Source organism: Plasmodium vivax, chromosome 14 (genome assembly GCF_000002415.2).
Source record: "Plasmodium vivax chromosome 14, whole genome shotgun sequence".
NCBI lineage: Eukaryota > Apicomplexa > Aconoidasida > Haemosporida > Plasmodiidae > Plasmodium > Plasmodium vivax.
This window is the reverse complement of record NC_009919.1, coordinates 2,662,442-2,686,253: the sequence shown is the minus strand read 5'-3', so window position 1 is coordinate 2,686,253 and position 23,812 is coordinate 2,662,442. Positions and strand designations below refer to the sequence as shown.

The 23,812-nt window shown below is 47.8% G+C and overlaps 8 protein-coding genes across 8 annotated transcripts, besides 5 other annotated features; 3 read left to right on the top strand and 5 right to left on the bottom strand.

The window, feature by feature from the left end:
* Window positions 1-178: 178 nt before the first annotated feature.
* Window positions 179-1,624, bottom strand: PVX_101165 (50S ribosomal protein L3, putative; the record flags this gene model as incomplete). The annotated part of the gene is made up of 1 exon (XM_001613929.1): window positions 179-1,624. Exon 1 carries the CDS (start codon window positions 1,187-1,189, stop codon window positions 179-181), a length of 1,011 nt encoding a protein of 336 aa, XP_001613979.1. The 5' UTR covers window positions 1,190-1,624.
* Window positions 1,625-2,324: 700 nt separating this feature from the next.
* PVX_101160 (ubiquitin-conjugating enzyme E2, putative) lies at window positions 2,325-3,314 on the bottom strand (the record flags this gene model as incomplete). The annotated part of the gene is made up of 3 exons (XM_001613928.1): window positions 2,325-2,525; window positions 2,702-2,886; window positions 3,260-3,314. 3 exons carry the CDS (start codon window positions 3,312-3,314, stop codon window positions 2,325-2,327), a joined length of 441 nt encoding a protein of 146 aa, XP_001613978.1.
* Window positions 2,598-2,651: a microsatellite.
* Window positions 3,315-3,861: 547 nt separating the features above from the next.
* On the top strand, window positions 3,862-7,359 carry PVX_101155 (hypothetical protein, conserved; the record flags this gene model as incomplete). Its single annotated transcript, XM_001613927.1, has 1 exon — window positions 3,862-7,359. The coding sequence occupies one exon, from the start codon at window positions 3,862-3,864 to the stop codon at window positions 7,357-7,359; it is 3,498 nt and encodes a 1,165-aa protein (XP_001613977.1).
* Window positions 7,360-7,761: 402 nt separating this feature from the next.
* PVX_101150 (kinesin, putative) lies at window positions 7,762-11,222 on the bottom strand (the record flags this gene model as incomplete). Its single annotated transcript, XM_001613926.1, has 2 exons — window positions 7,762-11,022; window positions 11,172-11,222. The coding sequence occupies 2 exons, from the start codon at window positions 11,220-11,222 to the stop codon at window positions 7,762-7,764; spliced, it is 3,312 nt and encodes a 1,103-aa protein (XP_001613976.1).
* A 1,798-nt stretch (window positions 11,223-13,020) lies between these two features.
* Window positions 13,021-13,042: a microsatellite.
* Window positions 13,043-13,172: 130 nt separating this feature from the next.
* Window positions 13,173-14,842, top strand: PVX_101145 (hypothetical protein, conserved; the record flags this gene model as incomplete). Its single annotated transcript, XM_001613925.1, has 1 exon — window positions 13,173-14,842. The coding sequence occupies exon 1, from the start codon at window positions 13,688-13,690 to the stop codon at window positions 14,840-14,842; it is 1,155 nt and encodes a 384-aa protein (XP_001613975.1). The 5' UTR covers window positions 13,173-13,687.
* Window positions 14,186-14,214: a microsatellite.
* Window positions 14,843-15,471: 629 nt separating the features above from the next.
* Window positions 15,472-18,377, bottom strand: PVX_101140 (hypothetical protein, conserved; the record flags this gene model as incomplete). Its single annotated transcript, XM_001613924.1, has 3 exons — window positions 15,936-18,377; window positions 15,711-15,793; window positions 15,472-15,572 (listed from the first exon to the last, which is right to left on the bottom strand). Exons 1-3 carry the CDS (start codon window positions 17,951-17,953, stop codon window positions 15,472-15,474), a joined length of 2,202 nt encoding a protein of 733 aa, XP_001613974.1. The 5' UTR covers window positions 17,954-18,377.
* Window positions 18,378-18,901: 524 nt separating this feature from the next.
* Window positions 18,902-18,926: a microsatellite.
* A 2-nt stretch (window positions 18,927-18,928) lies between these two features.
* PVX_101135 (hypothetical protein, conserved) lies at window positions 18,929-22,088 on the top strand (the record flags this gene model as incomplete). The annotated part of the gene is made up of 9 exons (XM_001613923.1): window positions 18,929-19,515; window positions 19,682-19,806; window positions 19,968-20,206; window positions 20,427-20,496; window positions 20,731-20,807; window positions 21,008-21,180; window positions 21,437-21,564; window positions 21,732-21,784; window positions 22,065-22,088. The coding sequence occupies exons 1-9, from the start codon at window positions 19,406-19,408 to the stop codon at window positions 22,086-22,088; spliced, it is 999 nt and encodes a 332-aa protein (XP_001613973.1). The 5' UTR covers window positions 18,929-19,405.
* Window positions 22,089-22,126: 38 nt separating this feature from the next.
* Window positions 22,127-23,420, bottom strand: PVX_101130 (hypothetical protein, conserved). Its single transcript, XM_001613922.1, has 3 exons — window positions 23,336-23,420; window positions 22,673-23,174; window positions 22,127-22,485 (listed from the first exon to the last, which is right to left on the bottom strand). The coding sequence occupies exons 1-3, from the start codon at window positions 23,401-23,403 to the stop codon at window positions 22,438-22,440; spliced, it is 618 nt and encodes a 205-aa protein (XP_001613972.1). The 5' UTR covers window positions 23,404-23,420; the 3' UTR covers window positions 22,127-22,437.
* A 6-nt stretch (window positions 23,421-23,426) lies between these two features.
* Window positions 23,427-23,453: a microsatellite.
* Window positions 23,454-23,812: the final 359 nt, after the last annotated feature.

Below are 23,812 nucleotides of genomic sequence, written 5' to 3'. Positions count from 1 at the left end.
ATGGGAGAGGGGGGCGAACAAAAAAAAAACGCGTCAACGAGGTGGACACGGTATGCCTCGTGAACGACGCGGGGGGGAAGCTAAACGAAGGCGGTGCCCCCTCTCTCCCCCCCACACATGCATACCCACCCACATGCATACCTACATACCCCCACACAGGAGTAGCCTGCGCGCGGGGCTACTTGTTGGTCGGCTCGTAGAGCGGAATCTCGTTGTAGAGGAAGGGGTCCTGCAAGCTGTGGGGCATGTCAATGACGTTCTTGTACTTCCTGTTCTTCTTATATATAAAGGTGGGATAGTAGAGGTAGATTTTGTCCTTAAATTTGTTAAAGGCCCTCCCCTTGGCGTCCGAAATTTTAATAATTTTATTTTTGTAGCCACCAATGGGTCCCTTAATGAAGAGCAGATTTTGCAAGCTGTTGATTCTAAAGAGTTTGTTGTTGCTACATTTGACGAGGGTCTTCTCCCCTATATGGGTATTCATTTTTTTATTCCTAAAGACAATGTTAACTGTTTTCCCCATGGAGACACTACCTAAGCTTCTATGTGCTTTACTCTCCGTTCCATGGGAGGCATTTTTGCCGCTAAAATTCCACTTTTTCATGGCCCCACAAAAACCTTTACTCTTTATAGTAGAGCTGATGAACAGATTTTGGCCTGGGGAAAAATGCCTTGCAGAAAATTTGTGCTGTACAGGGAGAAAGCAATCACTGGTACATTTGAATTCTTTTATTTTGTGAATAAACCCCAGCTTCCTTTTTATATAATTGCCAATATTATTTTTACTCTGCTTAACAACATTCATGTTGCCTATTCCTATTTCCAGCGCTTCGTACCCATTTTTTGTTATATTTTTTTGATTCAAAACGTAGCAGTGGTTTATTTTGGCAACCGTCACTGCGTGCTTCACTCCCCACACATCCCATATGCTCATACACCCCACTTTGTACGCCAGCAGCCCTGTCCTCCTGCTGTTCCACAACGGGTAAACCTTTTCAATCTTATCGTCTTCTTTTTTCTCTTCGTACTCTGCTTGTTCCTCTGCATTTATTTTGTAATTGTATTTTTCGTTTAGCAGTTGTAACCGCCTTACCCATTTTGAGGCGTAAAAGCTTCTCCGCGCTACGGCGCACACGGTGCTGCGGTCTGCCAACGTGGGTCTCCCCCGTACACGCATAATGGGGATCATTGTGGGAGCCCCCTGAGTAGAGCACCCACAGGGGGGGAAAACCCCAACTGGGAAAGCTGCAATACGGCAAAACTGCGATCTGGTGAACACGCTTCCCTTCGCTGTAAAAAGGATAAACTGTGTGAATCCCGCTTCCCACCGCGTAGCAACTTTGTGGGGGTCAATTCCTCCTTCGACGCTGGGCTGGGTAGGCGGCTCCCTAACAATTTTGCGTCACTTTTGCATCACTTTTGCGTCACATTTGCGTCACTCCTGCTTGTCCCTCCCTCCGCGGGGTTCCAAGCCCACCGGCTGCAAGCCAGCTGGGGAGAGCCAACAAACTGTGCACATCGAGGTGAAGGCCCTTTTCGCAGAGTGCCAAAAAATGGAGAAAAAGGAGGAAAAAAAAGGGGAGAAATGAACGGAGAAATGAACGGAGAAAAGAACCTCTATACCGTGATATGCTATGTGCTCCCTCGCCGCGCCTACGGTTTCACCTTAGTGGGGCGTCCCGTGGAGAGCCTCCTCGGGGAGCCTTCCATGCGGCAGTGGCATCGAGCCGGGGCACCGCTCCAAGGGAACCGCTCTGGGCAGCCCCAAATCGACAAACGGAGGTGAACCATATAGGGCCCATTTCCTCCCACAGTTTTACCTTTGCATTTAAAAAGAAAAAAAAATTCAGTTGACGGGGGGGGGAAGAAATCTCTTTAAGGAAAATGTAGGGGAGGGGGGGTCCTCTCCACGTGCTTAGGCAACATTAATTGCCGCACCTAACGGGGAGTTTATCTCCCCTCGTTCGCGACATACAATTGCAAAAGGTGAGGGTGACTTCTTTGCCCGGTGTGTGTCAGGTATACCAGACGAGCCAATACACAGACGCAAAAGAGAGTAAGGCCAACTCCTATCACCCCCCGACCTCCTCGAAGGGGTCATCACTTTCAAAATAACGAATCGTTTATTTCTTGGAACTTTTTTTTATCCTTCGCGAACATCTCCGCGGCTGCCTGGTTGAAGGGGTCCTCCGTCGAGGGTTCCTGCAAAGGGAGGCACGCAAGGCCAGGGGGAGCGCGTGAGTTCCCCAGTTTAGGCAGTTCAAACGGATTAACGAAAGTCCACCGCTAAACGAAATGGGGTGACCCTTCAAATTAGGGGCGCTTCAAATCAGATGCGCTTCTCTCTTATGGGGGCAGAACTCCTGGGTGTCCCCCTCAATGGGGTTCACCACATGGTTCATCTGTACATTCAGCAGGAGCAGCAGGCCCAGAATCAGCATCTGCAAATTGATGATGGGGTTCCAATCGAGCTTTAGGACGTTCAAGCAGACGTTCCCTCGCTCGTCAATGTTGGGGTGGAATATCTGCACACGAGGGGGGAAGGCGCAGCTCACAAGGGGTGTTGGCGTTGTGCGGGGGTGTAAACAAATAAAAAAAAATATATAAATAAATACATACATACATATATGTATATATACACACACATATGCATGTATCTATGTGCGCGTTCATTTTTGCGCTCGCGCATTGGGCAAGTCACCTTGCTCTGGCATGTTATTTTGGGCGGCGCGATGGGGTAGGTGTCCTTGAACAGGATGACGAAGCTGACCGTCTTCCCTCTGAAGTAACTCTCCTTGGGCGTCACCGATAAGGCGATTTCCTTCAAACTGTGTTCGTCAACTTGGTGCAGCTGCACGCCGTCAATGGGGTCCAGGTCCAGCAGTTCTTGCAGGGGGGAGGAATGGCATGGTGGCAGGTTGGCGGTTTGCCGAGGGGCCTATGTCATAGCCGCCATCGCGGTGTGCTCATGTGGGGGCACTTTCTCAGCGCGAAGTATTCCCTGGTGTGGAACCCCACGGGGAGGAGCCTTCACCCATTTTTAAAGCTCACCAGAAGGTCCACTGGTGGAGCCCCCAATGAGACGTCCTCCCGCTGCTGCTGCTGCTGCTCCTCCTGTTCCTCCCCACCCCGCAAATACCCCCTCACATGTGTTAACCTCTAACGGGTGGAATACACATAAGGGTATTCTCTCCCCCGGGGCACCCCTCAAACGAATGACATTTTTGTCTTTATTTTCACTCGACCAAATGGGCTATACCTTTCTGGAGCACTAACTCGAAGGGCTTCAACTTCTTCCCACCCTCGTTGCTCATTTTGCCTCTTAAATTTATTCCAAGGGAAGTTAAAAATTGGCACAACGTGCAGGGAGGTAATAAGCTACTCACTTTGTAGAAAAACTTTGTCGCTCACTTTGTAGAAATTTTTTGTCGCTTCCTTTTCGTGACGAGAACGAGAGCCATGCTAACCTGTTTCGCATTTAAAAAATATTCGTTTACATTTTTCGTCGGTGGGTGAGGCTTGGAGCGGGGAGCGTAGCCATGTAGTGAAGGTGGGTTCCTTTTTCCCCTGTGTGGCGACTCGGTGGGCAATTTTCTTGCTGACCCGTGGCAGTATTACCAATGCAGGCGGTGAACAACGAGTGTAGAGAGAGAGCGGTTGGCGGAGGAGTGCCTCTGCGTCGAATAACTGTCCGTGTGCTTTCCCCCCCAGGGAAAGGTACATTTGTGAGTGGAGGTTACTCCCTCTGGTAGGCTCAGCACTGTACACGTAAGTAAAAGGAGGAAAGGGGAGGTACACTGGGGCACACTTTTTCAACGCTCCATTCCGTTCTCCACTCCTTTTCGTGATGCCCGCCGCGTCATGCGAAGAACGCGCCGCCTAACCTTATGGAGGGTGCTCGGGAGGAGCTTCACGACGGACGGGGGGGGAGAGTACAAAAGGGGGAACGCCTTCGAAATGTGGAGGTACCAAGGCTCACAAACGTACCAAGCCGAGTTATCATTTCACAGCAGCTTTAAAACTGGTGAAGATAAAGAACTGCTCCTAAGCACAAGGGTGAGCAAATATAAGAACGTAAAACGTGCCAACATCAAATTTATATTTTTGTTTCTAACGTTTAGCAATCCATGCTGCAACCATTTTATTTGTAAAACGAACCCGAGCAATGGAATCCCCACACAGGTGCTAGCCAAACTGAACTACCTCCTCTTGATAAAGAAGATACTCTCAAGTGATTCTACACAGAATAGGTTCCTACGTTTTCTCTACACGAATTATGTGCTTCCCAGGAGGGGCAGAAATGGAGTCCCACTTGATGAGGAGGCGACGGATAAGACATACATTGGTGCTTCCCCCGATGGGTACCCATCCCCCTTTGGCATGACACTTCACGAAAGGGACCATACTCAGAGGAGTTCACAGGATGGAAAATCCCACCCAGGGGAACACACCAACTGGGTTGACCCCCCCCGAGGCGTGGCCAACTTCCGCCTGAACGAAATAAGGCAGCTATTCCAAAGGGGGGAATACGAAATTGTCATACACAGTAACATCAGCAATAGGCTGCTAAAGCACATTTATGTGGACGACCTAGATGGGCATATAAAGGCGCAGATCAACTACCTTAACATGTTTTTCAACCAAGTGCCGGAAAAAACGACGCTCCTTCAACTGTACTCCTTTGTGGAGCACTTCTTAGGCCAACTGGGCAACCATACAAACGAGTTTTTATTTTTCCTAGACAGACTAGCCGATAAGCTGTTACCCAAAATGAACTTGGTAGATGTAGCCTTCATCTTCCACATGCACATAAAATTGAATTACTATAATCATTTGTTTCTATTCATGTTGGTGCGAAGAATGCAGCTTTTTTTCCTTTCCCTGTTGGCCTTTCCAGAGGGGCATGCAGAGCTAGCGAATCCGTACAGGCGAAAAATAAAGTACCACCAGAAATCCTTGGTCATCTTTTTTCACTCCCTAACAAATTATTTTTTTTACCTTAACCAGATGGAAGGGGGGACCAGGTACAAGGACAAACAGATGCACATCAAACGTTTCCTCTATGGCAAACTGGGGGCACTCCACATGCTGCAAAACTTGCAGCGAAATTACCTATCGTATTCTTTGCTGGACTACACCTTGGTATTTTCCTCCCTCCACAAGCTGGGCGTACAGAATGAGCTACTCAGGTTGGTCCTACTTGACTATATAGATAGAATGGGATCATTTCTTCCGACAAATGGCAACTCCCAAAAGGGAAGACTCAGCCCCTTAACCACCGCCCTCAGTGGGGGCAACCTGCATCTGTATGCCTCCCTTTTGAGCACCTTTACAAAGTGTTTCACGTCGTATCAGTACGGAAGGGATGAATACCAGAAGGTCATGCGGGTGTTACTTATCCTGTTTGAAAATGCCCTCTGGGTTATCGCAAAACTGTTCGTCAGTCAGGGGAAGAGTTTGCTCTGCCCGGGGAGTGGCCACCAAATGGGCGGGTTGAGACAGCCGTTAGTAGGAAGCGGCTCACCTGTGGGGGAATCTCACTCGCGAGTAGATGCATCTCAAGAAGATTCACATAACAGATGCGTCGATGCACAGGACGGTGAGGGGGACCCCCCCGGGGGGGGATACGCAGATGGAGAACCCACCTATTTTTCCTTCATCAAGGTGCTGCAGCTGGAGAGGAGAAAAGGCAAAGCGGGTAACATGGGGGAAACCCCCTCAAGAGAGCCATTCGACAAAAATAGCGTGCCAGGCGGAGGAGGGGACTCCCCATATGGACCTTTCCACCAAACGGAAGTCCAAACAGATAGGCACTGCAAATCCGTGTACCATGTGGAGAACGTCCGAGGGAACATCAAGTTCGTCGTTAATTGTCTCAACTCCACCTACAAACTGGTTAACCACTTTATTGGAATTTTTCAAATCCAGGAGCACAGCAGGGAACGCAGCAGGGAACGCAGCAGGGAACGCAGCGAAGAACGCAGCGAAGAACGGAGCAGGGAACACTGCCAATCACACCACAAATCACACTGCAAATCACACCGCGAAAAATTCAATCGGATTCTCCTGTACAACTTTGCCAATAAACTCATTTACGCAAAACAAAGGGTCAGCCGCTCTGGAGGCTATTTAGAGAATCTCCACAGCCGCACTGTGCATGGCAGCAGAGTCTTTGACTACCGCGAGGGGGGGGTACACATAAACCGGCTGTTTATGTGCGCCTACTTGCAGAGCTTCCTCCTCTGCGATTTGGTTAATGTGTATATTAGTGGAATGGTCGATAGGTTACATGCGGGGATGCCACCAACAAATGATCCACCCATCGAGGAGACGTCCTTCTCCCAGCTGGCCGCCAACACCCTGGGGGCCATCCAAAATTTGAAGCTGCTACGGTACGATATCTTTTCCAACATCGCGTATATCCTCAGAAGGGAATACTTCAAACTGGACGTGGTAAACGCAGGAAATATCATCCACTCGTTCGCCTCCGTCAAGCTGAGGGATGTGCAGGTAATAGAGCTTCTGACCAACCAGTTGGTATCTCACGCGAATGAGAAGATGGGGAGCGACCACCAGATAGGTGAACAGACACTCAGCAATGTCTCCATCTCGCTATTAAAACTCGATTTGCCGAGCGAAAAATTTAACGAAATTATTTTTCGAAATTATAAAAAGGTCCAGTCTGTACACTCTCTCATAAATATAACCCTCTACTTATGCTACTACAATTTTATGCGTCCATTTTTGCGGCAAAATAATTTTACCCACCTTCTTGAGCATGTGAATGTAGAAGATATGGGCAAGCTGACCGTCCAAAACCAGACGCAGTTACGACTCATCGCTCTTTTAATTCTGCATGTTCATCATTATTCAGTTCGGGAGCCCCACAAGTGGGGGGACCCCATGGGGACCTCCTCTGGAAAAATTTCCACCCATTTGAGTGCACTTCGAGACGTTGTTCTACCCCCCCAAAAGGGGGACCCAACTGCAAGTAACCAACGTGAAGGTCAAACCGCAGAGGAGATTTACAAACTGGCACACATGGGAGGGGGAAGACAAAGAGGCGCCTTTCCTCCGTCAGACTGCACACATGCGGACTCCTCATCGATAAACATGTTCGAAATTTTGGCGTACAAACGTATGAATAACCCTCCGGGGGAGACCCACCTGCTGTTAAGTGAGAGCGACTACTTAAGCCTCCATCACATCGCGGCCTTTCCCTTTTCCGCACCCCCCGTTGAGACGACCTCCAGCTTGCACGACGAGATATACGACGTGGTGGCGTCGCTGGGTGTTCCACGTCGGCTGGCGAAGGAGTTGCCACACTACCCCTACTGCGTCGATATAGTGCTCGCCTAGCGCCTCCCAGGGGCGCGGTTGGCACAGTTTTGGCGCCGCTTTGGTGCCGCTTTGACACCGCTTTGGCACCGCTTTCCCGCTGACTGGTGGCGGCCGTGCTCCCTTTTTTTTGTACACGCGGCCGTTCCTTCCCGCCCAACTTTGCAACTTCCCACAATTTGAAAGACCATCGCCGCGGCGACGCGACGATCGCAGCGAAGGCAGTTGTCCTCCCCTCTGTTATGAAGACGCGTTAGCTGTACACGTCTGGGGAAGCGTTACTTTACATTTAAAAAAAAAAAAAAAAAACAAACACGGGACGTCCGAGAGGCGTTTTCACGAAATGGATAACAAAAAAAGGCACACCAGGCCGCCTAACGCGGTGTTGAGGAGGCAGCGTTCCCCTGGTGGGCCGCAACACCCCTACTGCAGGGGACCCACGGCCGACCTCGCTGCGTCCGACTGGCCCTTGGCATCCTCCACGTACTTCTTGTTCAGCGAGCTGGTGCTAATTTTCTTCGGGAAAACATTAAAGGTAATTAAATTGGCCGACTTGTTTTGATATTCAACCATCAGGTACTGATGCAGTTGCCTCAAATTCTCACTTTCACACCACAGTTGCCGAAGAGTTATTAAATTTATCATATCCTTTTCTAGTCTGCTGTAGGCATAAAAATGAAACCGGTCATCTGGGTTATTACTACATATATGGCACATGACCAGATCTTTCTTTAAGTCACTCGTTTCGTTGTTCGTCTGTACATCTACGTTCTTTTTAAACAGTAGAAGGAGCTTACTCAGGATGACCTTCCTCTTTTCATAAATTACCTGAGCATACTTGTCTAGCTTTTCCAAGCTCATGTTTTTTACATCCTCGTTGATGTATTTGCTTATTAGCATTTCTTTATCTGCTGTGTATTTGGAGAGCAAAATGGTGTTAAGTATATTTTGCGTGTCTTCGCACAGGTTGGCTATATTTAGAGTGTTCAGGCAACTGTCCACCATGCTGTTTAGGTTTTTTTGAAACTGCTTTAAGTGATCTCCAGGGGGGAATTCACTCTCCTCGACGTTTTGGCTGCCAATATTTTCTGCCTCGAGTGAGCCAATCTTGGGGCACTCCTCAGCGCGCACGTCGTTAATGGTGACCACTTCGCTGGGGTTGATCCCGCAATGTTGGTTGAGGCCGCTTTGGCTGCAACTTTGGGAGTAACTTTGGGAGTAATTTTGGCTGTAACTTTGGCTGTAATTTTGGGAGTAATTTTGACCGTAACTTTGGGCGCAACCTTCACTGGGGGGAAAGAATTCGCTGGAGCCCTTCCGCACAGGGTTGCCACCGTTGGGCAGACCCCCACCCGAGTGCACGGCAGACAACCCACCGGCGTGCACACCGAGGATGGCCACGTCGCAATAATCACCGTTGCCGCCATCAAGTGGGGGTTCACCTGCAGCACGGTTCACATCACTTGGCAAATTTTCAAACGAAGTTGCTTTAGTGTGTAGATGCACCGTCGAAAGGCTTCTTGTTTGGTCTAGGCTTTCCTCCCCTACGCAGATCTTCCTCTCTGCATCACAATTGGTAAAGAGGCTGGTTCCTTTCGTGGCTCTCTCCTTTATGCCGACGAAGGAGTTGCTCCTGTCAGGTTGGCCGCAATCGTAACTCATCTTGTGGCCCATTCCTACGGTGGGGTTATTTGCATGATTGCCGCTTTGGTTCTTCCCCTTCCCGCTCAGCGTATTCTGCGCACTCTGCTGAAGCAGCCGGTTGGCGCTCTCGGACGTGTTGGAGACGGCATCGTAAAATATGTTGTCGCTTTCTCGGTTCTTCTCCCGTTCGTTGGCGTGCCGGATGTGCACGTGGTTGTTCCCCAAGGTGTTGCTGCCGCCGAGGGGGCAACCACCGAGAGAGCCACCGCCGAGGGAGCTACCACCGACAGCGCTACCGCCGACTGTGCCACCGCTAACCCCGCCAACCGCGCCACCGCCGCGGAAGAAAGCCCGCTCCTTCAGGCGCTCCCGCTCGTTCGAGAAGTTGGTCAACTTGCTGCCGACGCTGTGCCGCAACACCTGCACGTCTGCCTTCTTCGCTTTGCCGGACACCCCGTCGCAGCTGCTCCTGTTCTTGACCACCCCCCCCTTGGCATTCTTCCTGCACGCCAGAAACATATTCTTGTCGTTCTTATTCAGGTTGCAATTCATCTCGTCGAGGGAGGAAAAATCGGACGTGTCCGAGAAGGCGTAGCTCTGCTGCATGAAGTTTTGCCTCCTCCCGATGTGATCATAATTTGCATTGTTGCTTTTGAAATTTAAGAGGCTCTTTTTCTTCTTCTTCTTTTGCGCCAGCTTATCCACGTCGTTGACTGAGTTGTACTTGGTTTGGTTGGCGGCCACGCCGTCTTGGTTTTTCGCGAGGTGCCTTCCGCTCCGGGCGGGGTTCCCCAGGCTGCCTACAACGCCGCTTGTCATGCCGCTTCCCCCACCGCTTCCACCCTGCATGAGCGAGTTCGACTTGATGGGCGCGCCCTCCGCCCCCGAGGTGTTCACCTCGCCGCTTCTCGACTCGAGGATGCTGATCTTCTCGCTGTTGGGGTCCTCCTCCTCGGGGGTATTCATCTTATGCTTAAAATTCTTGACGCGCGAAGAGTACCTGAGCGTGTTCAGCGTCTGCTCGCAGCAGCTAATGGTGGGCGAAATATTTGCAATCATGATGCTTTTAGATTTTCCAACAAAAATATCCCTCAAAACTTTAGTTAGCTCTGAATCTCTAAACGGAATGTGGTGTTTGTCTGAGTCCATAGCCCGGATGCATTCCTTCAGAGCTAACAGCGATCGGTTAATATTAGCTCCATCCGTTTGCGTCTGTTTATTCTGAGCGACTGTATCTGCTCCCCTTTCACTGCCTGCCAAATCTATAAAAGCAATTTTCCCCAGGGAGACATTCTTATGAATATCCTTCAAATCGATATTAAGAATGGCATGCGATCTGGAGGACTCATCATTTTGCGAATTGACTCCTATCTTGCGTAACATAACCCCATCAATCATCTTAGCAATTAACTCCTCTTTGGAAAAAACTCTTAAAATTTTTAAGTCTTTCACAACGACTTCTTTCTTCCCATTTTCCAAAGCGGCAACCATTTTCCTTTTCTGTAACAAGTCATATAATTTCCCACAGTAAATTTCATAAAAGGAAATAAAAATCCCTCTACTGTTATCACTATCGTATAGACTTAAGAAGCTGAAGATATCTTCTGCCGCGTATTGGAAAATGCCTGGCGTTTCACTTTGCCCGTAGGGTTGGGAACCTAACATGGTGTAGGTCTTCCCACTACCCGTTTGCCCATAAGCAAAACAAGAACAGACAGAATTGCTTTCGAAAATTTCTACAATTAGCGGCTTGATTGTGTTTATGTAGACGGTAAAATTGTCTACTGTTTCGTCAAATACTTTGTCGACGATAAATTCGTGCCTCTCTACATATTTGGTGAGGTCTACTTTGTACCTTGGCTCGTCTATGTAAATGGTGGAGCTGTCCTTCACTGTTATGATGTCGTTGTCTTTCCTTTTTTTTTCCAACTCACTGATGGGTCTCTTCCTCACGACCACTTTGATTTTCCCATTCATGCTTTTGCCTCTGCTTTTCGACTTCTGCCCCAGGTTCAGGCTCTTCTGCGGGTATATCTCGCTCTGCAGGGGGGGGAGAAGTGGAGGCAATGGTGAAGCGTGCGGTTAGCGTGCGATTATCGTGCGGTTATCGTGCGGTTAGCCGTGTGGGGGGGTGAGATGAGCCATCGCGTGAGAGCACAACCTTGTTGCACTTCCCCCACAGTCATTACCTTATTTTTCACCATGGACTGCCTCTTCTGTTGCACCGTTTTCTTATTCATGATCGTTAAGTTTTACGAAAAGGGGACTCAACTTGGCGTCCTCCTATTCCAGTCGTTAAGGGATGGCTTGGCAGGATAGCTCAGACGCATGCTCCTCTTTCTTATCCTACTCTATGCTTTCCTTGTGCGAAGTGCTAAGGGGAAAATTACCTCCTCGTACCATTTGCAGGGTTGCCCCGCTCTCCCGTGGGGGTTACCACCTGGTGTGTATGTATTCGGGGAAGCCTCTCCAAGAGGTGCACTGCCGACCCGCTAACAACAGCACGGAGCTTCCTCGCTAGACGGGCAAACAATAGCACGAAGCTTCCTCGCTGGACGGGCAAACAATTTTAATCGCCGCAAAAAAAGGGGCAATAAATCGCAAGGGGGGACGACCACAGGGCAGCAAAATAAATGAGAAGTAGGTAAGCTCTTCCGTTTGGAAAGCTATGCCAACCGCTGCTCAGCTGTCTCTCCCTCTTCGAGTAATATGCGCCTGCGCAACCTCTCCCGCGCGGCGAACCCCCTACGTATTACAATTCTTGCACACGCAGAGGTAGGCCACCGAAACCGCCTGAACAGGTGCATACGTACGACACTTTCGCCTTGAGTGAAAGGTTGCTTCGGACCTGGGTTGCAGAGTAGCGCATTTTGGAGAGCGAAAAAAAAAATTTCGTGGACAATCGGTTCGCCTTCTATCAAGCTGGGCAGGCGGGCCTTACGCTATGCGGGTGTTATGATGGGGACGTTTTGGTTTAGTCGTCCTGACTGGCCCCTTCTGGTAAGCCCCCTATGGGCGGACTTTCTCGGGGCCCTTCAATAGGCAGAGAAATCACTCAAAAATGTGAAAAGAGAAATAAGCGGATACGAATAAAACGGGGAGCCACGGGGTGCGGGCTGCCATGCGGTGGGGGCTGCCGTGCGGTGGAGGCTACCACCTGCAAGTGTGCGGACCTTCACACATGCGCGCGTGCACGTGTGGCTGCACATACGGGTACGTATACATTCATGTGTGTACCTGCGGGGGAGGCAGAGTGAGGACTCCCCCCGCGCTGTCGCCGAACGGCTACGTGCGCAGCGCACTGGGCGTGTGTCAGCTCGGGCTAACTGACTGAAGTGGACTCCGCTCAAACGAACTGAATTCAATTTAATAAATGATCACTTCGTGTATGAGGTGAATGCATCCAATGCGGCGGGACCCCCTCTCCCCTTCCTCCATGTGAGCCATTTGCAAAAAGGGGAAAGGGGCCAACTGGCGAAGGGGGCACACTCGCAAAAAATGTACACTCCTAGGTGATGCTCTTGCGAGGGGGATGCGGGGGAATTATTTCACTTCTTTGGGAAAGCGCGGGAAAAAAAGGGGAAGAAAAAGAGGAAGAAAAGGGGGAAGAAAAAGAGGAAAAAAAAAGGAAAAAAAAAGGGAAAAAAAAGCAAAAAAAAGGAAAAAAAAGGAAAAAAAAAGGGAAAAAAGCAGAAGGGGAAAATTCAAAAGGGAAATTCACCCAAGGGAAATCCGCCCAAAGGAAATTCACCAAAAGGAAATTCACCAAAAGGACATTCACCAAAAGGACACTCACTAAATGCAAATCCGCCAAGAGGAAATTCACTTAACGCTCATCCGAAACAAATTCAACCGAACCAAGTGCAACAAAGGAGGGATAGCGGCAAGGGACGAGGGAAAAAATAAGCTGAACATAAAAATCACAAAATTGTATTTACACTTTGCGATCCAAGAAAGGGTCTGCCTACCAACATAAGAATATTGCCAAACTGGGGAATCTCGTGAAAAAAAAAAAAGGGTTTTCATTTTACGGAGCATCCTTTTTTTTTTTTTTTTTTTTTTACCATTTAGAAATAAAAATTATCACGTTTTTTTTTTTTATTCTCTTTTCGTTTTCTTCGTTTTAAAATGTAAATATCCTCCGTGTAGACAGTTACGGCAGGAAAAAACTCAACCGTGGGACCCTTTTTAGCCAAGTTGCCTTTCCACCCCGCTCGATTCTTTTAAGAGGAAAATTCCTTCCCCTGTTGGGGCATCCCAACCGGGGAACACAATTAGCCAATCGCATGATGGGCTAGCCCGGCGTGTGCGTGCGCAGGGGTTCGCGTCGGGGGGAAGCTGTTCCAAGCGGTGCGAAGTAGCCCATATGTGAATGTACACATTTACAAACGCACAACTGTGGGGGCACACCTACGAGGGCGTTTTTACAGAAGCCCCCGCCCGGCGCGACTTCACCGCCGAGGAGCCCATTCTTCAAGCTTAAAAAGGTGATGATTTGAAAAATTGGCAAGTGGGGCGCAGCCACATGGGAAGGAACAAACTGTGGAAGAGTAAAAGTTAAGAAAAAGAAAAATATATTTTTTTTTTTTATTTTCTCCTTGGTGGCCAACTGTACGTACACACCCCGTGTATACACATATATGCCGCTCCTCCACGAGGAATACGCATATGTGTAGAGGCCGAGCGGACCCTCCCCCGAAATAACATGTGGGAATACCCATTTGGCCAACAGATAAACGCGCGGGGGGAAGAAGACTACGCAAAGTGCATCACCCCCGTGGACTTAAGGGACCACTACAAGAGCTACAAACACAGCAGTAGCAGCAAACAAGTGAAGCAGGTTGTCCGGAGAAATGCCAAGCAGGTGCGCGACGTGGTCCTGACCAGTTGGCTGCCCCAGCGGATGGACCCGCATATAAGCAGTAAAAATGCCAATTTTTATTTGAACACCCCCAAAGGGGGAAGAAATGCCATTTTATACGTCGACTTCGTGTACACCCAACTGATAAGACACACGTATGTGTTGTTGCATTCGCTAAATGTAAGCAAAAGGAAGGGAAAAAAATTTAACTTTAGCAAAATTTTTACATACAAATATAATTATAAGCCGTGTGAGGAGCACCAAGTCGGCAAGTATTTGGACCACTACAATATAAGCAGTGACCTTGCAGGAGGTGCGCACTTTTTTACATATTCCTGGGCAGGAAAAAAAAAAAAAAAAAAAAAAAGAGAAACAGGGAAAGAAATAGGGGAAGAAACCGAAGCAGACGCAGAAACAGACGCAGAAACAGCGCAGCGGGGGAGCAAGGCCAACTTCAACATGTGCATTTATTTACCAACGGAAAAGGAAGTGGACATCTTATTCATCGTCCAAAAGCTGCACAAATATTTTCACTTCAATTTGTACGTCCCAATAACCACCGAGGAAAACAGCTTGTTTTTTTTCCCATTCGATTTACACAATAATTTGCTAGTCAAACACAGGTTTGGAATCTTCGTGCCCTACTTATACCTGCACCACTGTGCTGAAGGGGGGACAAACCGGGGCAGCAGTTTACACCTGAATTTAAGTCCTTCCAATTTGGTCACGGACACACTGTACGATTTTTCCTTTACGGAAAGGGAAAATATTTTTTTCATTCCTCTCCTTGCATATAATAATTATGGTGCGCGGGTTGGCAGTGGAAAGGGTTACTACGATAGAGCACTTAGGCAAGGGGGGGAGGAGGAGGAAAAAAAAAACGTCAAGGTTTCTCTCTCCTTGGAGGTTCTTCTGTACGAAATTGACTTTTTGGAGCCCACGGACATCCTTCTGGATTATGTAGTAAATGAGAGGGGCGTCTACCACTTCGTCTCCTGACACGTCAAACTTGGCTTCCATATTTTGGTGCGCGCTTTCGCCTTGTGGGAGCGGCATCCGGCGGGAGGCTTCTGCACAAGGGGGAAGGGGGCAGCATACGGGTTCAAAGTCATCGCACGCAAACGCAACACATATGGGTGATCTGCGCAGAGGGGATCGATGACCTCCCAAAAGGATGTTCTCATTTCAGGCTTACCCATCGCCAGGCCCTTTGCACCTTAAAGCGTTATCCTCAGAATGGAGCTCCAGCATATCTGCGTTGTGGCAGCGGAGAGACGGGTGAAAAGAGACACACACAGCTAGGCGCAATGGAGAGTGCATCACCTCAGTGGGGGTACCCCTTCGGGAAAAACAGAGCACTAAAAGAAGTGGAGTCAAGAGTGGGCACTGCTCAGCTGGCTCATCTTGCTCATCTTGCTCAGCTTCATCCGGAAGAAAAAATACCTGACTCGCTAAATGAGAAGCTTTCCCCGCTGTGGTTCTGCAAAGGGGGCAACCACACAAGGGAAGTGAACAAGTACAAGCACACACGCACAACTACACACGTATGAGCAAACACGCGAATGCAAATTGGAGAGGCATCTCAGCGCCCCCTCCCAAATGCCCAAAAAGAGGGCAACAAATTTCACTTAGGTGAGGAAAAAAGGGGCACTTACCTCCTTAATGTGCGCGGCCAACTCCTTTAAGATCCTCTCCTTGTTCTCCAAATCTTCTTCCAACTTCTTAGCATCTTCGATGAGAAAAAAAAAAAAAAAGCAAGCCATTTTAGAAGATCAACCAAAAAACAAGTGCATATGTTAAAATGTGAGTTTTTTTTTTGGGGGGGAAAAGTAGGGGAGGACTCCTCCACGCATGTGCATAGACATACCTTTGTTGGCGGCGTGCTGCTCGAACGGCTCATCTAACTCTTCTTCTTCCTCCTCCTTCTTCTTCTTCCGCTCCCGTTCAGTGCTAAAAAGGGGAAATGATCACAAGTGCACATCGCTGCAATCAATCATGCGTCGTATGATTTCTTTTGCGCTTTGCAAAGGGCGTCCCGATGGAGACCGCCCAACTGCGCCGCTCCTTCACCGCCCATCGCGCGCACGATTACCCGTCGCAGTTGGCGTAACTCAGGAGCATGTTGAAGATGGACATGTTCAGGTCGAACGGCTGAAAAATAGACAAAATGGTCCACAACTTGCGGCTGCAATATTTCTGCCTGAACTTGTGAATATTCCTCAGGAGGGCCTCAAAAAATGGCAAATCGCAAAACTGGGAGTAGCCGATGGAGTAAACCAAGCTGTATAAATCTCGGTAGGTAAAATGTACCAACTCGGGGAACAAAATGGAATTTAATTTAAACAAGGAGCTCTGCTTTTTCTTTAAAAAAAAAATCTTAGATATGCTTATGTAGAGCAAAATTTTATCCTTTTTGTTTAACAATTTGCAATCATTTGATAGGACTTCTGTCAGGCAATTTTTCCACAGAAATGATGTGGCACCTGCATCCACGTGGTGGCTACTGTACTGTATGCTCATCAGGTGCATGAACTGAACCAGAGTGGATGGACTCAGTGAGAGCAGTGGCAACTTTTTCTCCAGCGCGCCCATGCCAATGAGGAGCTCCTCCAATTTGTTAAAAAGCGTCTTGCAGAAAATGTTATACGGCAGACAGCTGAACATGTAATTTGTTATTATGCGTATCGCTTCTCCTTCCATGTGGGGTGGAAGGCGTCCCTTTGAGGTGCCTCCCTTTGAGGTGCCTCCATTGGAACTTCCCTCACTTCTCTCGCTTCCCCCACTTCCCTCACTCCCCTTTTTATAACTTCTTATCAACTTGTTTAGGGAGCCAACCAGCGCGCTGTTCGCGAAGTATATCATGTAGACGATTTGCCGAGTCATCGCATCTTTATCTTCGGCTGCCCCTGAGATGTTGCTCAATTTTCCGGGTGGGACTTCCCCCCCGTTGCCTACGTCCACCTCGCCGCCCACGTTCGCCGCTCCACCGGAGCCGCTTCCCCCTGCCGGCCACCCCTCCCTCGGGCACTCAAACTCGTATATATTAAAATAGTGGTAAAACTTGCCAGTGATGTAGGCCAAGTTGTTGCCCCAAACAGAGGCGAGCTCGGCACTGCCCCGTGTGCCTACAACCTCCCAGCACATGTTGGCGAAGGAGGAAGTGTCCAAAGGATACTCATTCTTGTTCATCATTTTGAGCTTATTCATCACATCAACCTCTTTCTCCGCGTCCCTGTAGTTTTTCTCATTTTTAATCTTCGCTGCATACATTACGGAGGTTAACAATTCTATGTGCTTGCACAGACGCACCATGGGTATGCGTCTGTTCGTTTTATGCCTCACATACTTTAACATAAATGTGATTAGGAGGTGCAAGCTGTTGGTTCGAATGGCCACCTTGCTGTTCAGGTAGGCAACATTCAGAAGGTACATCGAAATGGTGCTCACTAACGCTGCGTTTAATTTGTTCAGAAAAAAGTTGGTGACATCTTCATCTATTTCGTCCTCTTCCAGGCTGTTGTTTTTCCTTTTTTTTAAAACAGTGCAGTAGTAGTTAAATGCGTTTTTGTGGTCCATCCATTCGATAAATCTCCTGTGAATGTTTTGTCTCCCTTTGGCGCTGCCGATTGGAGCGCTTCTCCCTGGGGGGAACCGCCCATCTTTGAGGTCGCCTCTCGTCAGTGTAACCCTCTCAGCGTAGCTCTTCGAGGGGAGGCAGCTAAGGAAGAGCAACTTCTCCCTCAGCTGTAGACCCCCTTCTTTCGTGATTACCTTTTCGCATAAGGAATGAATCAGGTCATCCAGTTTGCTTCCCCCCAATTGATTTTCTCCTTTTCTGTGCGCCTGGCATAAGGCATAAAGCAACAACTTTTTTTGATCCCCTATGCAGTTTATCAAATTTGTGCTGCTGACATTTTTGCGGTCTAAATGGAGGTTAACTTTAACCGTTTCTTTGGTGCGTTCGTCTGTTTTTCTTTTCCTTTCCCTTCTTGGCATTCCCCAAGAGAGTCTATTTCGTAGAGATGGGAAGATTCCCTTTTTCTTCTTCACCCCATGGCGCGTCGCGATTGGCCACGTTATGCTTGACGCAGGGCGGAAGAGAGCATTCATGTCATCCTACCCCCTTTGGGAAAAATGTACCTACAGAGTGTGGGGCATTTTTAAGCTCCCTCTCTGGAAAGAACCCAAAAAGAGGATTTTCAGATTTAACCTCATAGGGAAGGGGTTACGTAATGTCTTCATATGTTACCGATGGGGGGTGGAGGGTACTAAGTAAGTGGGCTAGTAAAAAAAAAAAAAAAAGGAAAGCTCCTGTTGGTTTATTTTTCCAAACATGGAAATTCCTAACAGGTGATGATATCTTCACTGCAATGTATGTCCTTCCTTTCGCTCCGAAGGGGGGGGGAGATAAAATCTGGGAGACGTTATCTCCTCTACATCTGCCGCCGCCCCTTATGTGTGTATATTTTTTGCTCACCCGACTACGTTGCTTCACTTCACTGTATCTTCATTTTTTTTTTTCCCCTCTTCTTGCATCTGCGCCTAAATGGGCAGACTATCCGCTTTGGCAATTCCGAAAGGGTAAAAATAAAAAGGAAAAACGGGCGCGGGGATAAGCCGCATAAGCTGACCAAATGAGCAGGTGGGCCAGGCAAAGTGAAGGGAGTCCCTCTACGCAACACTTCCCCCACGGCGCGCTTCCTCCATTTTTGCGAGTGCGCTAATTTCCCCCCAGTATTCACCTCTTCCCGCTGCTCTTCCCCCTCACCGTGGCAAATATGGCACCTGTTGATGAGAAGTCACATTGCCGCCATGTCATTTGCTCGCACCGTGCTATACGCGCCCCTCGCCCGCGCAAACCAAAGATCGGTTTAGAAAAAATTTCAAGTCGTCGCCTCATGACGCAGCACTCCAATTGTATAACCTTACCACTGCTTGTACCATGCAGATGAGGAACGAGCGTGTAGAGTGACTCCTCTCTATCGCTTTCTCCTTTTTCTTCTTCACCCTCTGTACAAATCACGAGGCACGAAGGGCTTCGAACGTACTCCGCGTGTGAATTTTTTTTTTTTTTTTTTTGTTTTTCCCTCTTGGTTGTTAGCGATTGGAAGAGGAAGATTCGGGCGACTTTGGCATTATTTTTAAATAATATTTGAGGAAGAGTTTGTATTTCCCCCCCTTTTTTGCCTTTTCTTTTGGCCCATTTTGATTAGCCGATTATGGGGTGAGGGTGACCTGGGGGCGAGAGGCAAGAAAAGAGCAAAGGAGTTGAGTTGCCAAAAGGTTCGGCGAAAAAGTAATTTACAGATAGCTGTTCGCACACGTGAGAATACGTACGTGCCGGATACTCAGCAAAATAGCCGCGCACTTATCCTGCTTCGGCATCTGCTTCCTGTGCTTCCTGTGCTTCCTGTGCTTCTTGTGCTTCTTGTGCTTCTTGTGCTTCTTGTGCTTCTTGTGCTTCCTGTGCATCTTGTGCATCTCCTGCATCTCCTGCATCTCCTGCACCTCCTGCGTGTTTCGCCCCCCTGCCGCCACCCCCCCAAGCTGTTCTCAACAAAAATGCCTCCAAAAAAGGAAAACACGAAAAAATTAGAAAAAGAAAAGCAAAAAATTGTGGAAGATAAAACCTTTGGGCTGAAAAACAAGAACAAAAGCAAGAGTGTCCAAAGGTACGTACTGGAGTTGTTTGCCTGTTGGCAGCCCCACGCCAGTATGCAAAGTGCGTTCGTTGGTGCTTCCTACCCCATGTGCGTGTCTGCGCAATTCCATGGCAGCCGAGAATGAAGGCCGTCCTCATGATATGTGCCTCCCCACACCGCATACGCACCACCACAGGTACATCAAAGGAGTTCAGCAGCAAGTCTTCCAGACGAAAAAAAAACCAGACGAAAAGAAAAAAGAAGAAAAGGAAAAGGAAAAACTAAATCAGCAAAAATTATTGCTCAATTCGATATACCAAAGTAGGGAAATTTTTTAATGCCTCAAAATGTGTCCATTGTGAATGGCTGCTTGGAAGGGGTCTCCATCCCCGTGACAGTTTTTCAACCTCCCTCCCTCTTTCCCTTTTTTTTTCCAACGGTTCATTTGCTTTTTTTTTACCGCCCTATTTCTTTCCCTCTAGAAACCGAGAAGGTTAAAAAGATTAACGAAACTTCGTCCACGTACGACCCGAAGAAGTCCAAGGAGTCCCAAAAAATTGACATCTACACGGATATTCGGGACAACAAAAATGATAAGGAAAATGACACCATAGATCAGTGGGATATTAACAAGCTGAACGAGGTGATAAATATAAGGCACAAAAATATTAACAAGACGGACATCATCTGCAAGTACTTCCTCAGCGCCGTCGAAAATAAGGTGAGTGGGGGCACACGGAAGAAAGGAAAGGAAGAAGGAAAAAGAAAAAAAAAGGAGGAAAGAACACCTTCCCCGATTTAGCTGCATATTAGGACACCCGCCTGCCCTGCACGCCATACCGCACCGCAAAGACGGCGCAAATTTCAAAACCGTAATAACGTAACCATCCACACCTATACACACGTACTTACGTACACCCATATATGCACACCCCTCGCAGCAATACGGATGGTTCTGGGTCTGCCCCAACGGAGGAGACAACTGCAAGTACAAGCACTGCCTCCCGCAAGGTAATAACGAAATGAAGGGAAAATAATTAAACGGCGCAAAATGGGGGGATTTCCCAAAAAAAAAAAAAAAATAAATAAATAAATGAACATTTCCTGGGGATTGGCAAAACGTGGAACCACAAATGGGCTAACCCCTTTAACAGCGCCCAATTTTTATTCCCTTTTGTTGAAAAATAATTTTCCCTTTCGCAAAAATTACCAACTTTGTTGCTGCCCCTTTTCGCTCGAACGCAGGATACGTGTTAAAAAAACCAGAGCCGACCGAAAACGAGAAAGACGACATCCCCCTGGAGGACATCATCGAGGAGGAGGTAACCGAAGGGCTTCCCCGGAATGGCGCTGCAGAATGGCGCCCCAGAATGACGCACGAATTGTTACCCATCATCAGTCCATTTTTTTGACCGTCAAATTTGTGCTCCAGTTTGAGACCATCCCGACGGGACCACCCCGTTCGTCATCTCCACGTGTGTAGCATCATCTCTAATGTGAATTTCTCCCCCCCCTTTTGCAGAGAACCCAATTTATAAATAACGGTACCGCGGTGACTCTGGAAATATTCAAAAAGTGGTTAGCTGAGCGGGAGGAGAAAAATAAGCTTAAGAAGGACGAACAGAAGGACAAAACGGAGAAGAAGGGACGGACCAACGTGCTCTCCGGGAAGGAGCTATTTACCTACGACCCAACGTAAGACGCTTCTGCTCTCGGCAGTGCATACGCCTATGCACAAGTGTTTGCTTGTTTGTCTGTATCCATTGGTGTAACTCCGTTTGCGTCTTTTTCGTTTACGCAAATGTACTTCTTCCCCTCCATCAGTGCAGCATCGTCCCCTTTTTTTGTTTTTTTTTTTGCGGCGTTACCGCGATAGATTATTCTACATTTACTGTGGGAACCCCCTCACCTCACAACTCCTTTTTCTTTTCCCCCTCCCCCCCCTGTGCAGATTATTTGTTGACGATGACAATGCCGCGAACACGAATGAGTATGATGATCTGTTTTATGATGACGATGAACAGAAGGAAGAAACTCCGGAGAAGAAAAATTACGAAAATGGAGAAGTCGATGAAAGTGGTAAGGCAGCCCCATCCGCCGCTGTTCAGTTGGCATTGTACGCACTGTTCTGTGTGAGGGGACACGCCCTCGTGGCTTCTTACCAATAAAAGGGGCCTGTTATGCGCCCCCCTTTATATGCTCACGTATTACTGCATGGATTTTTTTCACCCCACCTGACGCTGCAGACAAACGAGAGGATGACGTCCCAATTAACACCGACCTTTTTATGGACGAGCTGGTATGTATTTTATACTCTGCCCCAGCGATTGATTGGCAGCGCGACGGATGAGTAAAGCGCCACGTTGAAGAAACGTCCTCCTTAACGCTGCACATATTCGCAACACGGAAGCGCAATGGGGGGGGGGGGATGGCCAATCACACGTGCGGATAAGCCCCCCAAAAAACTGAGCGCCTACAAATATTTATTGTACCACCGCCACCCCCTTCGTGCATACTTACACATTGCGCATGAATGGTGTGGCCACATTTTTTAATCGCTCTTTTTTTCTTCCCCTCAGGATGATCTGGACCAACTGGATTGATGACGCGCAAATTGGACAAAATAGAAAAATTCTTTTTTAAAATCTCACAAATAGCGTTACGTTATTAAAAAAAATTAGTTTTAATTTGATGCAAACGAAAAAAGAAAGAAAAAAAAAATTAAGTGCCATCTTAATTAAAAATATTTTTAAAAAATTTTTAAGCAAAAATATGGTCAAATTTTGGCCATATTTTGGCCAAATTATGGCCACACTGTAGCCACACTGTTGCCAAATTGTTGCCAATTTTTTGCTCACTTTTTGCCGAAACTTTGCCACGTCTTTTCCCCCTTTTGCCAATTTTTTTTTAATTAAACGCGGAAAAGACTTCCCCCCTTTCACTCTTCTTTCTTCACTTCATTTTAAAGAAGCTCGATAGCTTATAGGGATTTACCCCGTCCTGCGGAAGGGGAACAGCGGTGAGAAAAGTGTTGCGCCCGCTCGCATGGAAAAGTCTGCACAGAGAGGTGCTAAGACGCGCCTACTGGCAAGGTGCAAAGGTTTGCTCACGTGCACAGCACACGTTTGATCACACATAAATGCACACTTTTACACACTTACACCTCTACGTGTGCGCGAACACTTACGCTTTTTTCCCGCCGCTTACGCGGACGGCCACTCGAGTCACTCGAACTGGACTCAGACAGGGAACGCCTTTTTTTCTTCTTCCTTTTCTTTTTCTCATGGCTGGAGGAGGAGTCGCTCGAATGCCCGTCTTCGCTGCTGGAATGGGATTCCTTCCGCTTATGCCTACTCGAATGTTTGCGATTTTTTTTTTTTTTTTCTCTCTCTCCCTTTTTCTCCTTCTTCTTTTTCGAGTCATCGTCTGAGGAAGTGGCACTGTCCTCGCTGCTACTTCGGCTGTCACTTTTATTCCTCCGCTTATGTTTATACTCCTTTTTTAGCTTTTTTATGTACCTCTTTTCCTGCTCCTTTATTTTTTCCGCTCTGTTCTTGTTAAGCTCCTCCACATATTTCGCGTTTTCATACTCCTCCAACATTTTATTTCCTTCTTGGTTTTTAATCCTGTCCTTCAAGTCATCCCATGTCGGCCTGCTTTCTCGGTTGAATTTATCCTTTATGGTTGGCCTAACGGGGAAAGCGGTTGGAATGCACATAAAGCATGCGCACGTCTGCATGCAGGTACAGCGGTGTTGCATATGCAACTTGGGGGAGAGCGAATGAAGGCACGTTTTTACTTCATTCTACTCGTCTGACTATTTTATTTTTTTTTTTTTTTTCCCCCTTACCCAGTGTACTTGACCCTCTGTATGGGGGCTATTAACCCCTGGGGGCGGAACCCTCTTTGTTTTGGCATAAACGTTTCGTAGTCCCAAAAGGGGAAAAAGAAGAAAAAAAAAAAAAAAAAATTGCCCCTTTTTACAAATGCATACGTGTGGTACGCTTAACTTGTTGATTTTTATTTTTTTCTTGCTAAAGAGGTTAAGCACGAGAATTAACCCCAAATGAGGGAACAGATCATTTCGAAAGTGTTTTAAAGCGGCAAAGGGGTGTGTTGAGCGCGTGCTGAAGTTATATTACACACATAGGGGTAGGAGAGTCATCCATAAAGGCACACATGTATTTATATGTTCGTATGTTCGCATGTTCGCCTAAAATTGCGTGGCAACGTAAAGGTACCTCCAGTTGCACACCAAAGTGACCACACCTGTTACGCAGCGCAGTGGCGGTCAGAACATTTTCGCCACTCAACTTTTTCCCGCCCT

What these genes read in the sequence shown, in the direction of transcription:
- PVX_101130 (XM_001613922.1), bottom strand. Translation starts at nt 23,403, where the DNA reads ATGCCAAAACAAAGAGGGTTCCGCCCCCAGGGGTTAATAGCCCCCATA. An exon ending in CAGAGGGTCAAGTACACTGG is followed by an intron (nt 23,175 to 23,335) that starts GTAAGGGGGAAA and finishes TTTCCCCGTTAG; the next exon opens with GCCAACCATAAAGGATAAAT. An exon ending in GTAAGCGGCGGGAAAAAAGC is followed by an intron (nt 22,486 to 22,672) that starts GTAAGTGTTCGC and finishes CCCCTTCCGCAG; the next exon opens with GACGGGGTAAATCCCTATAA.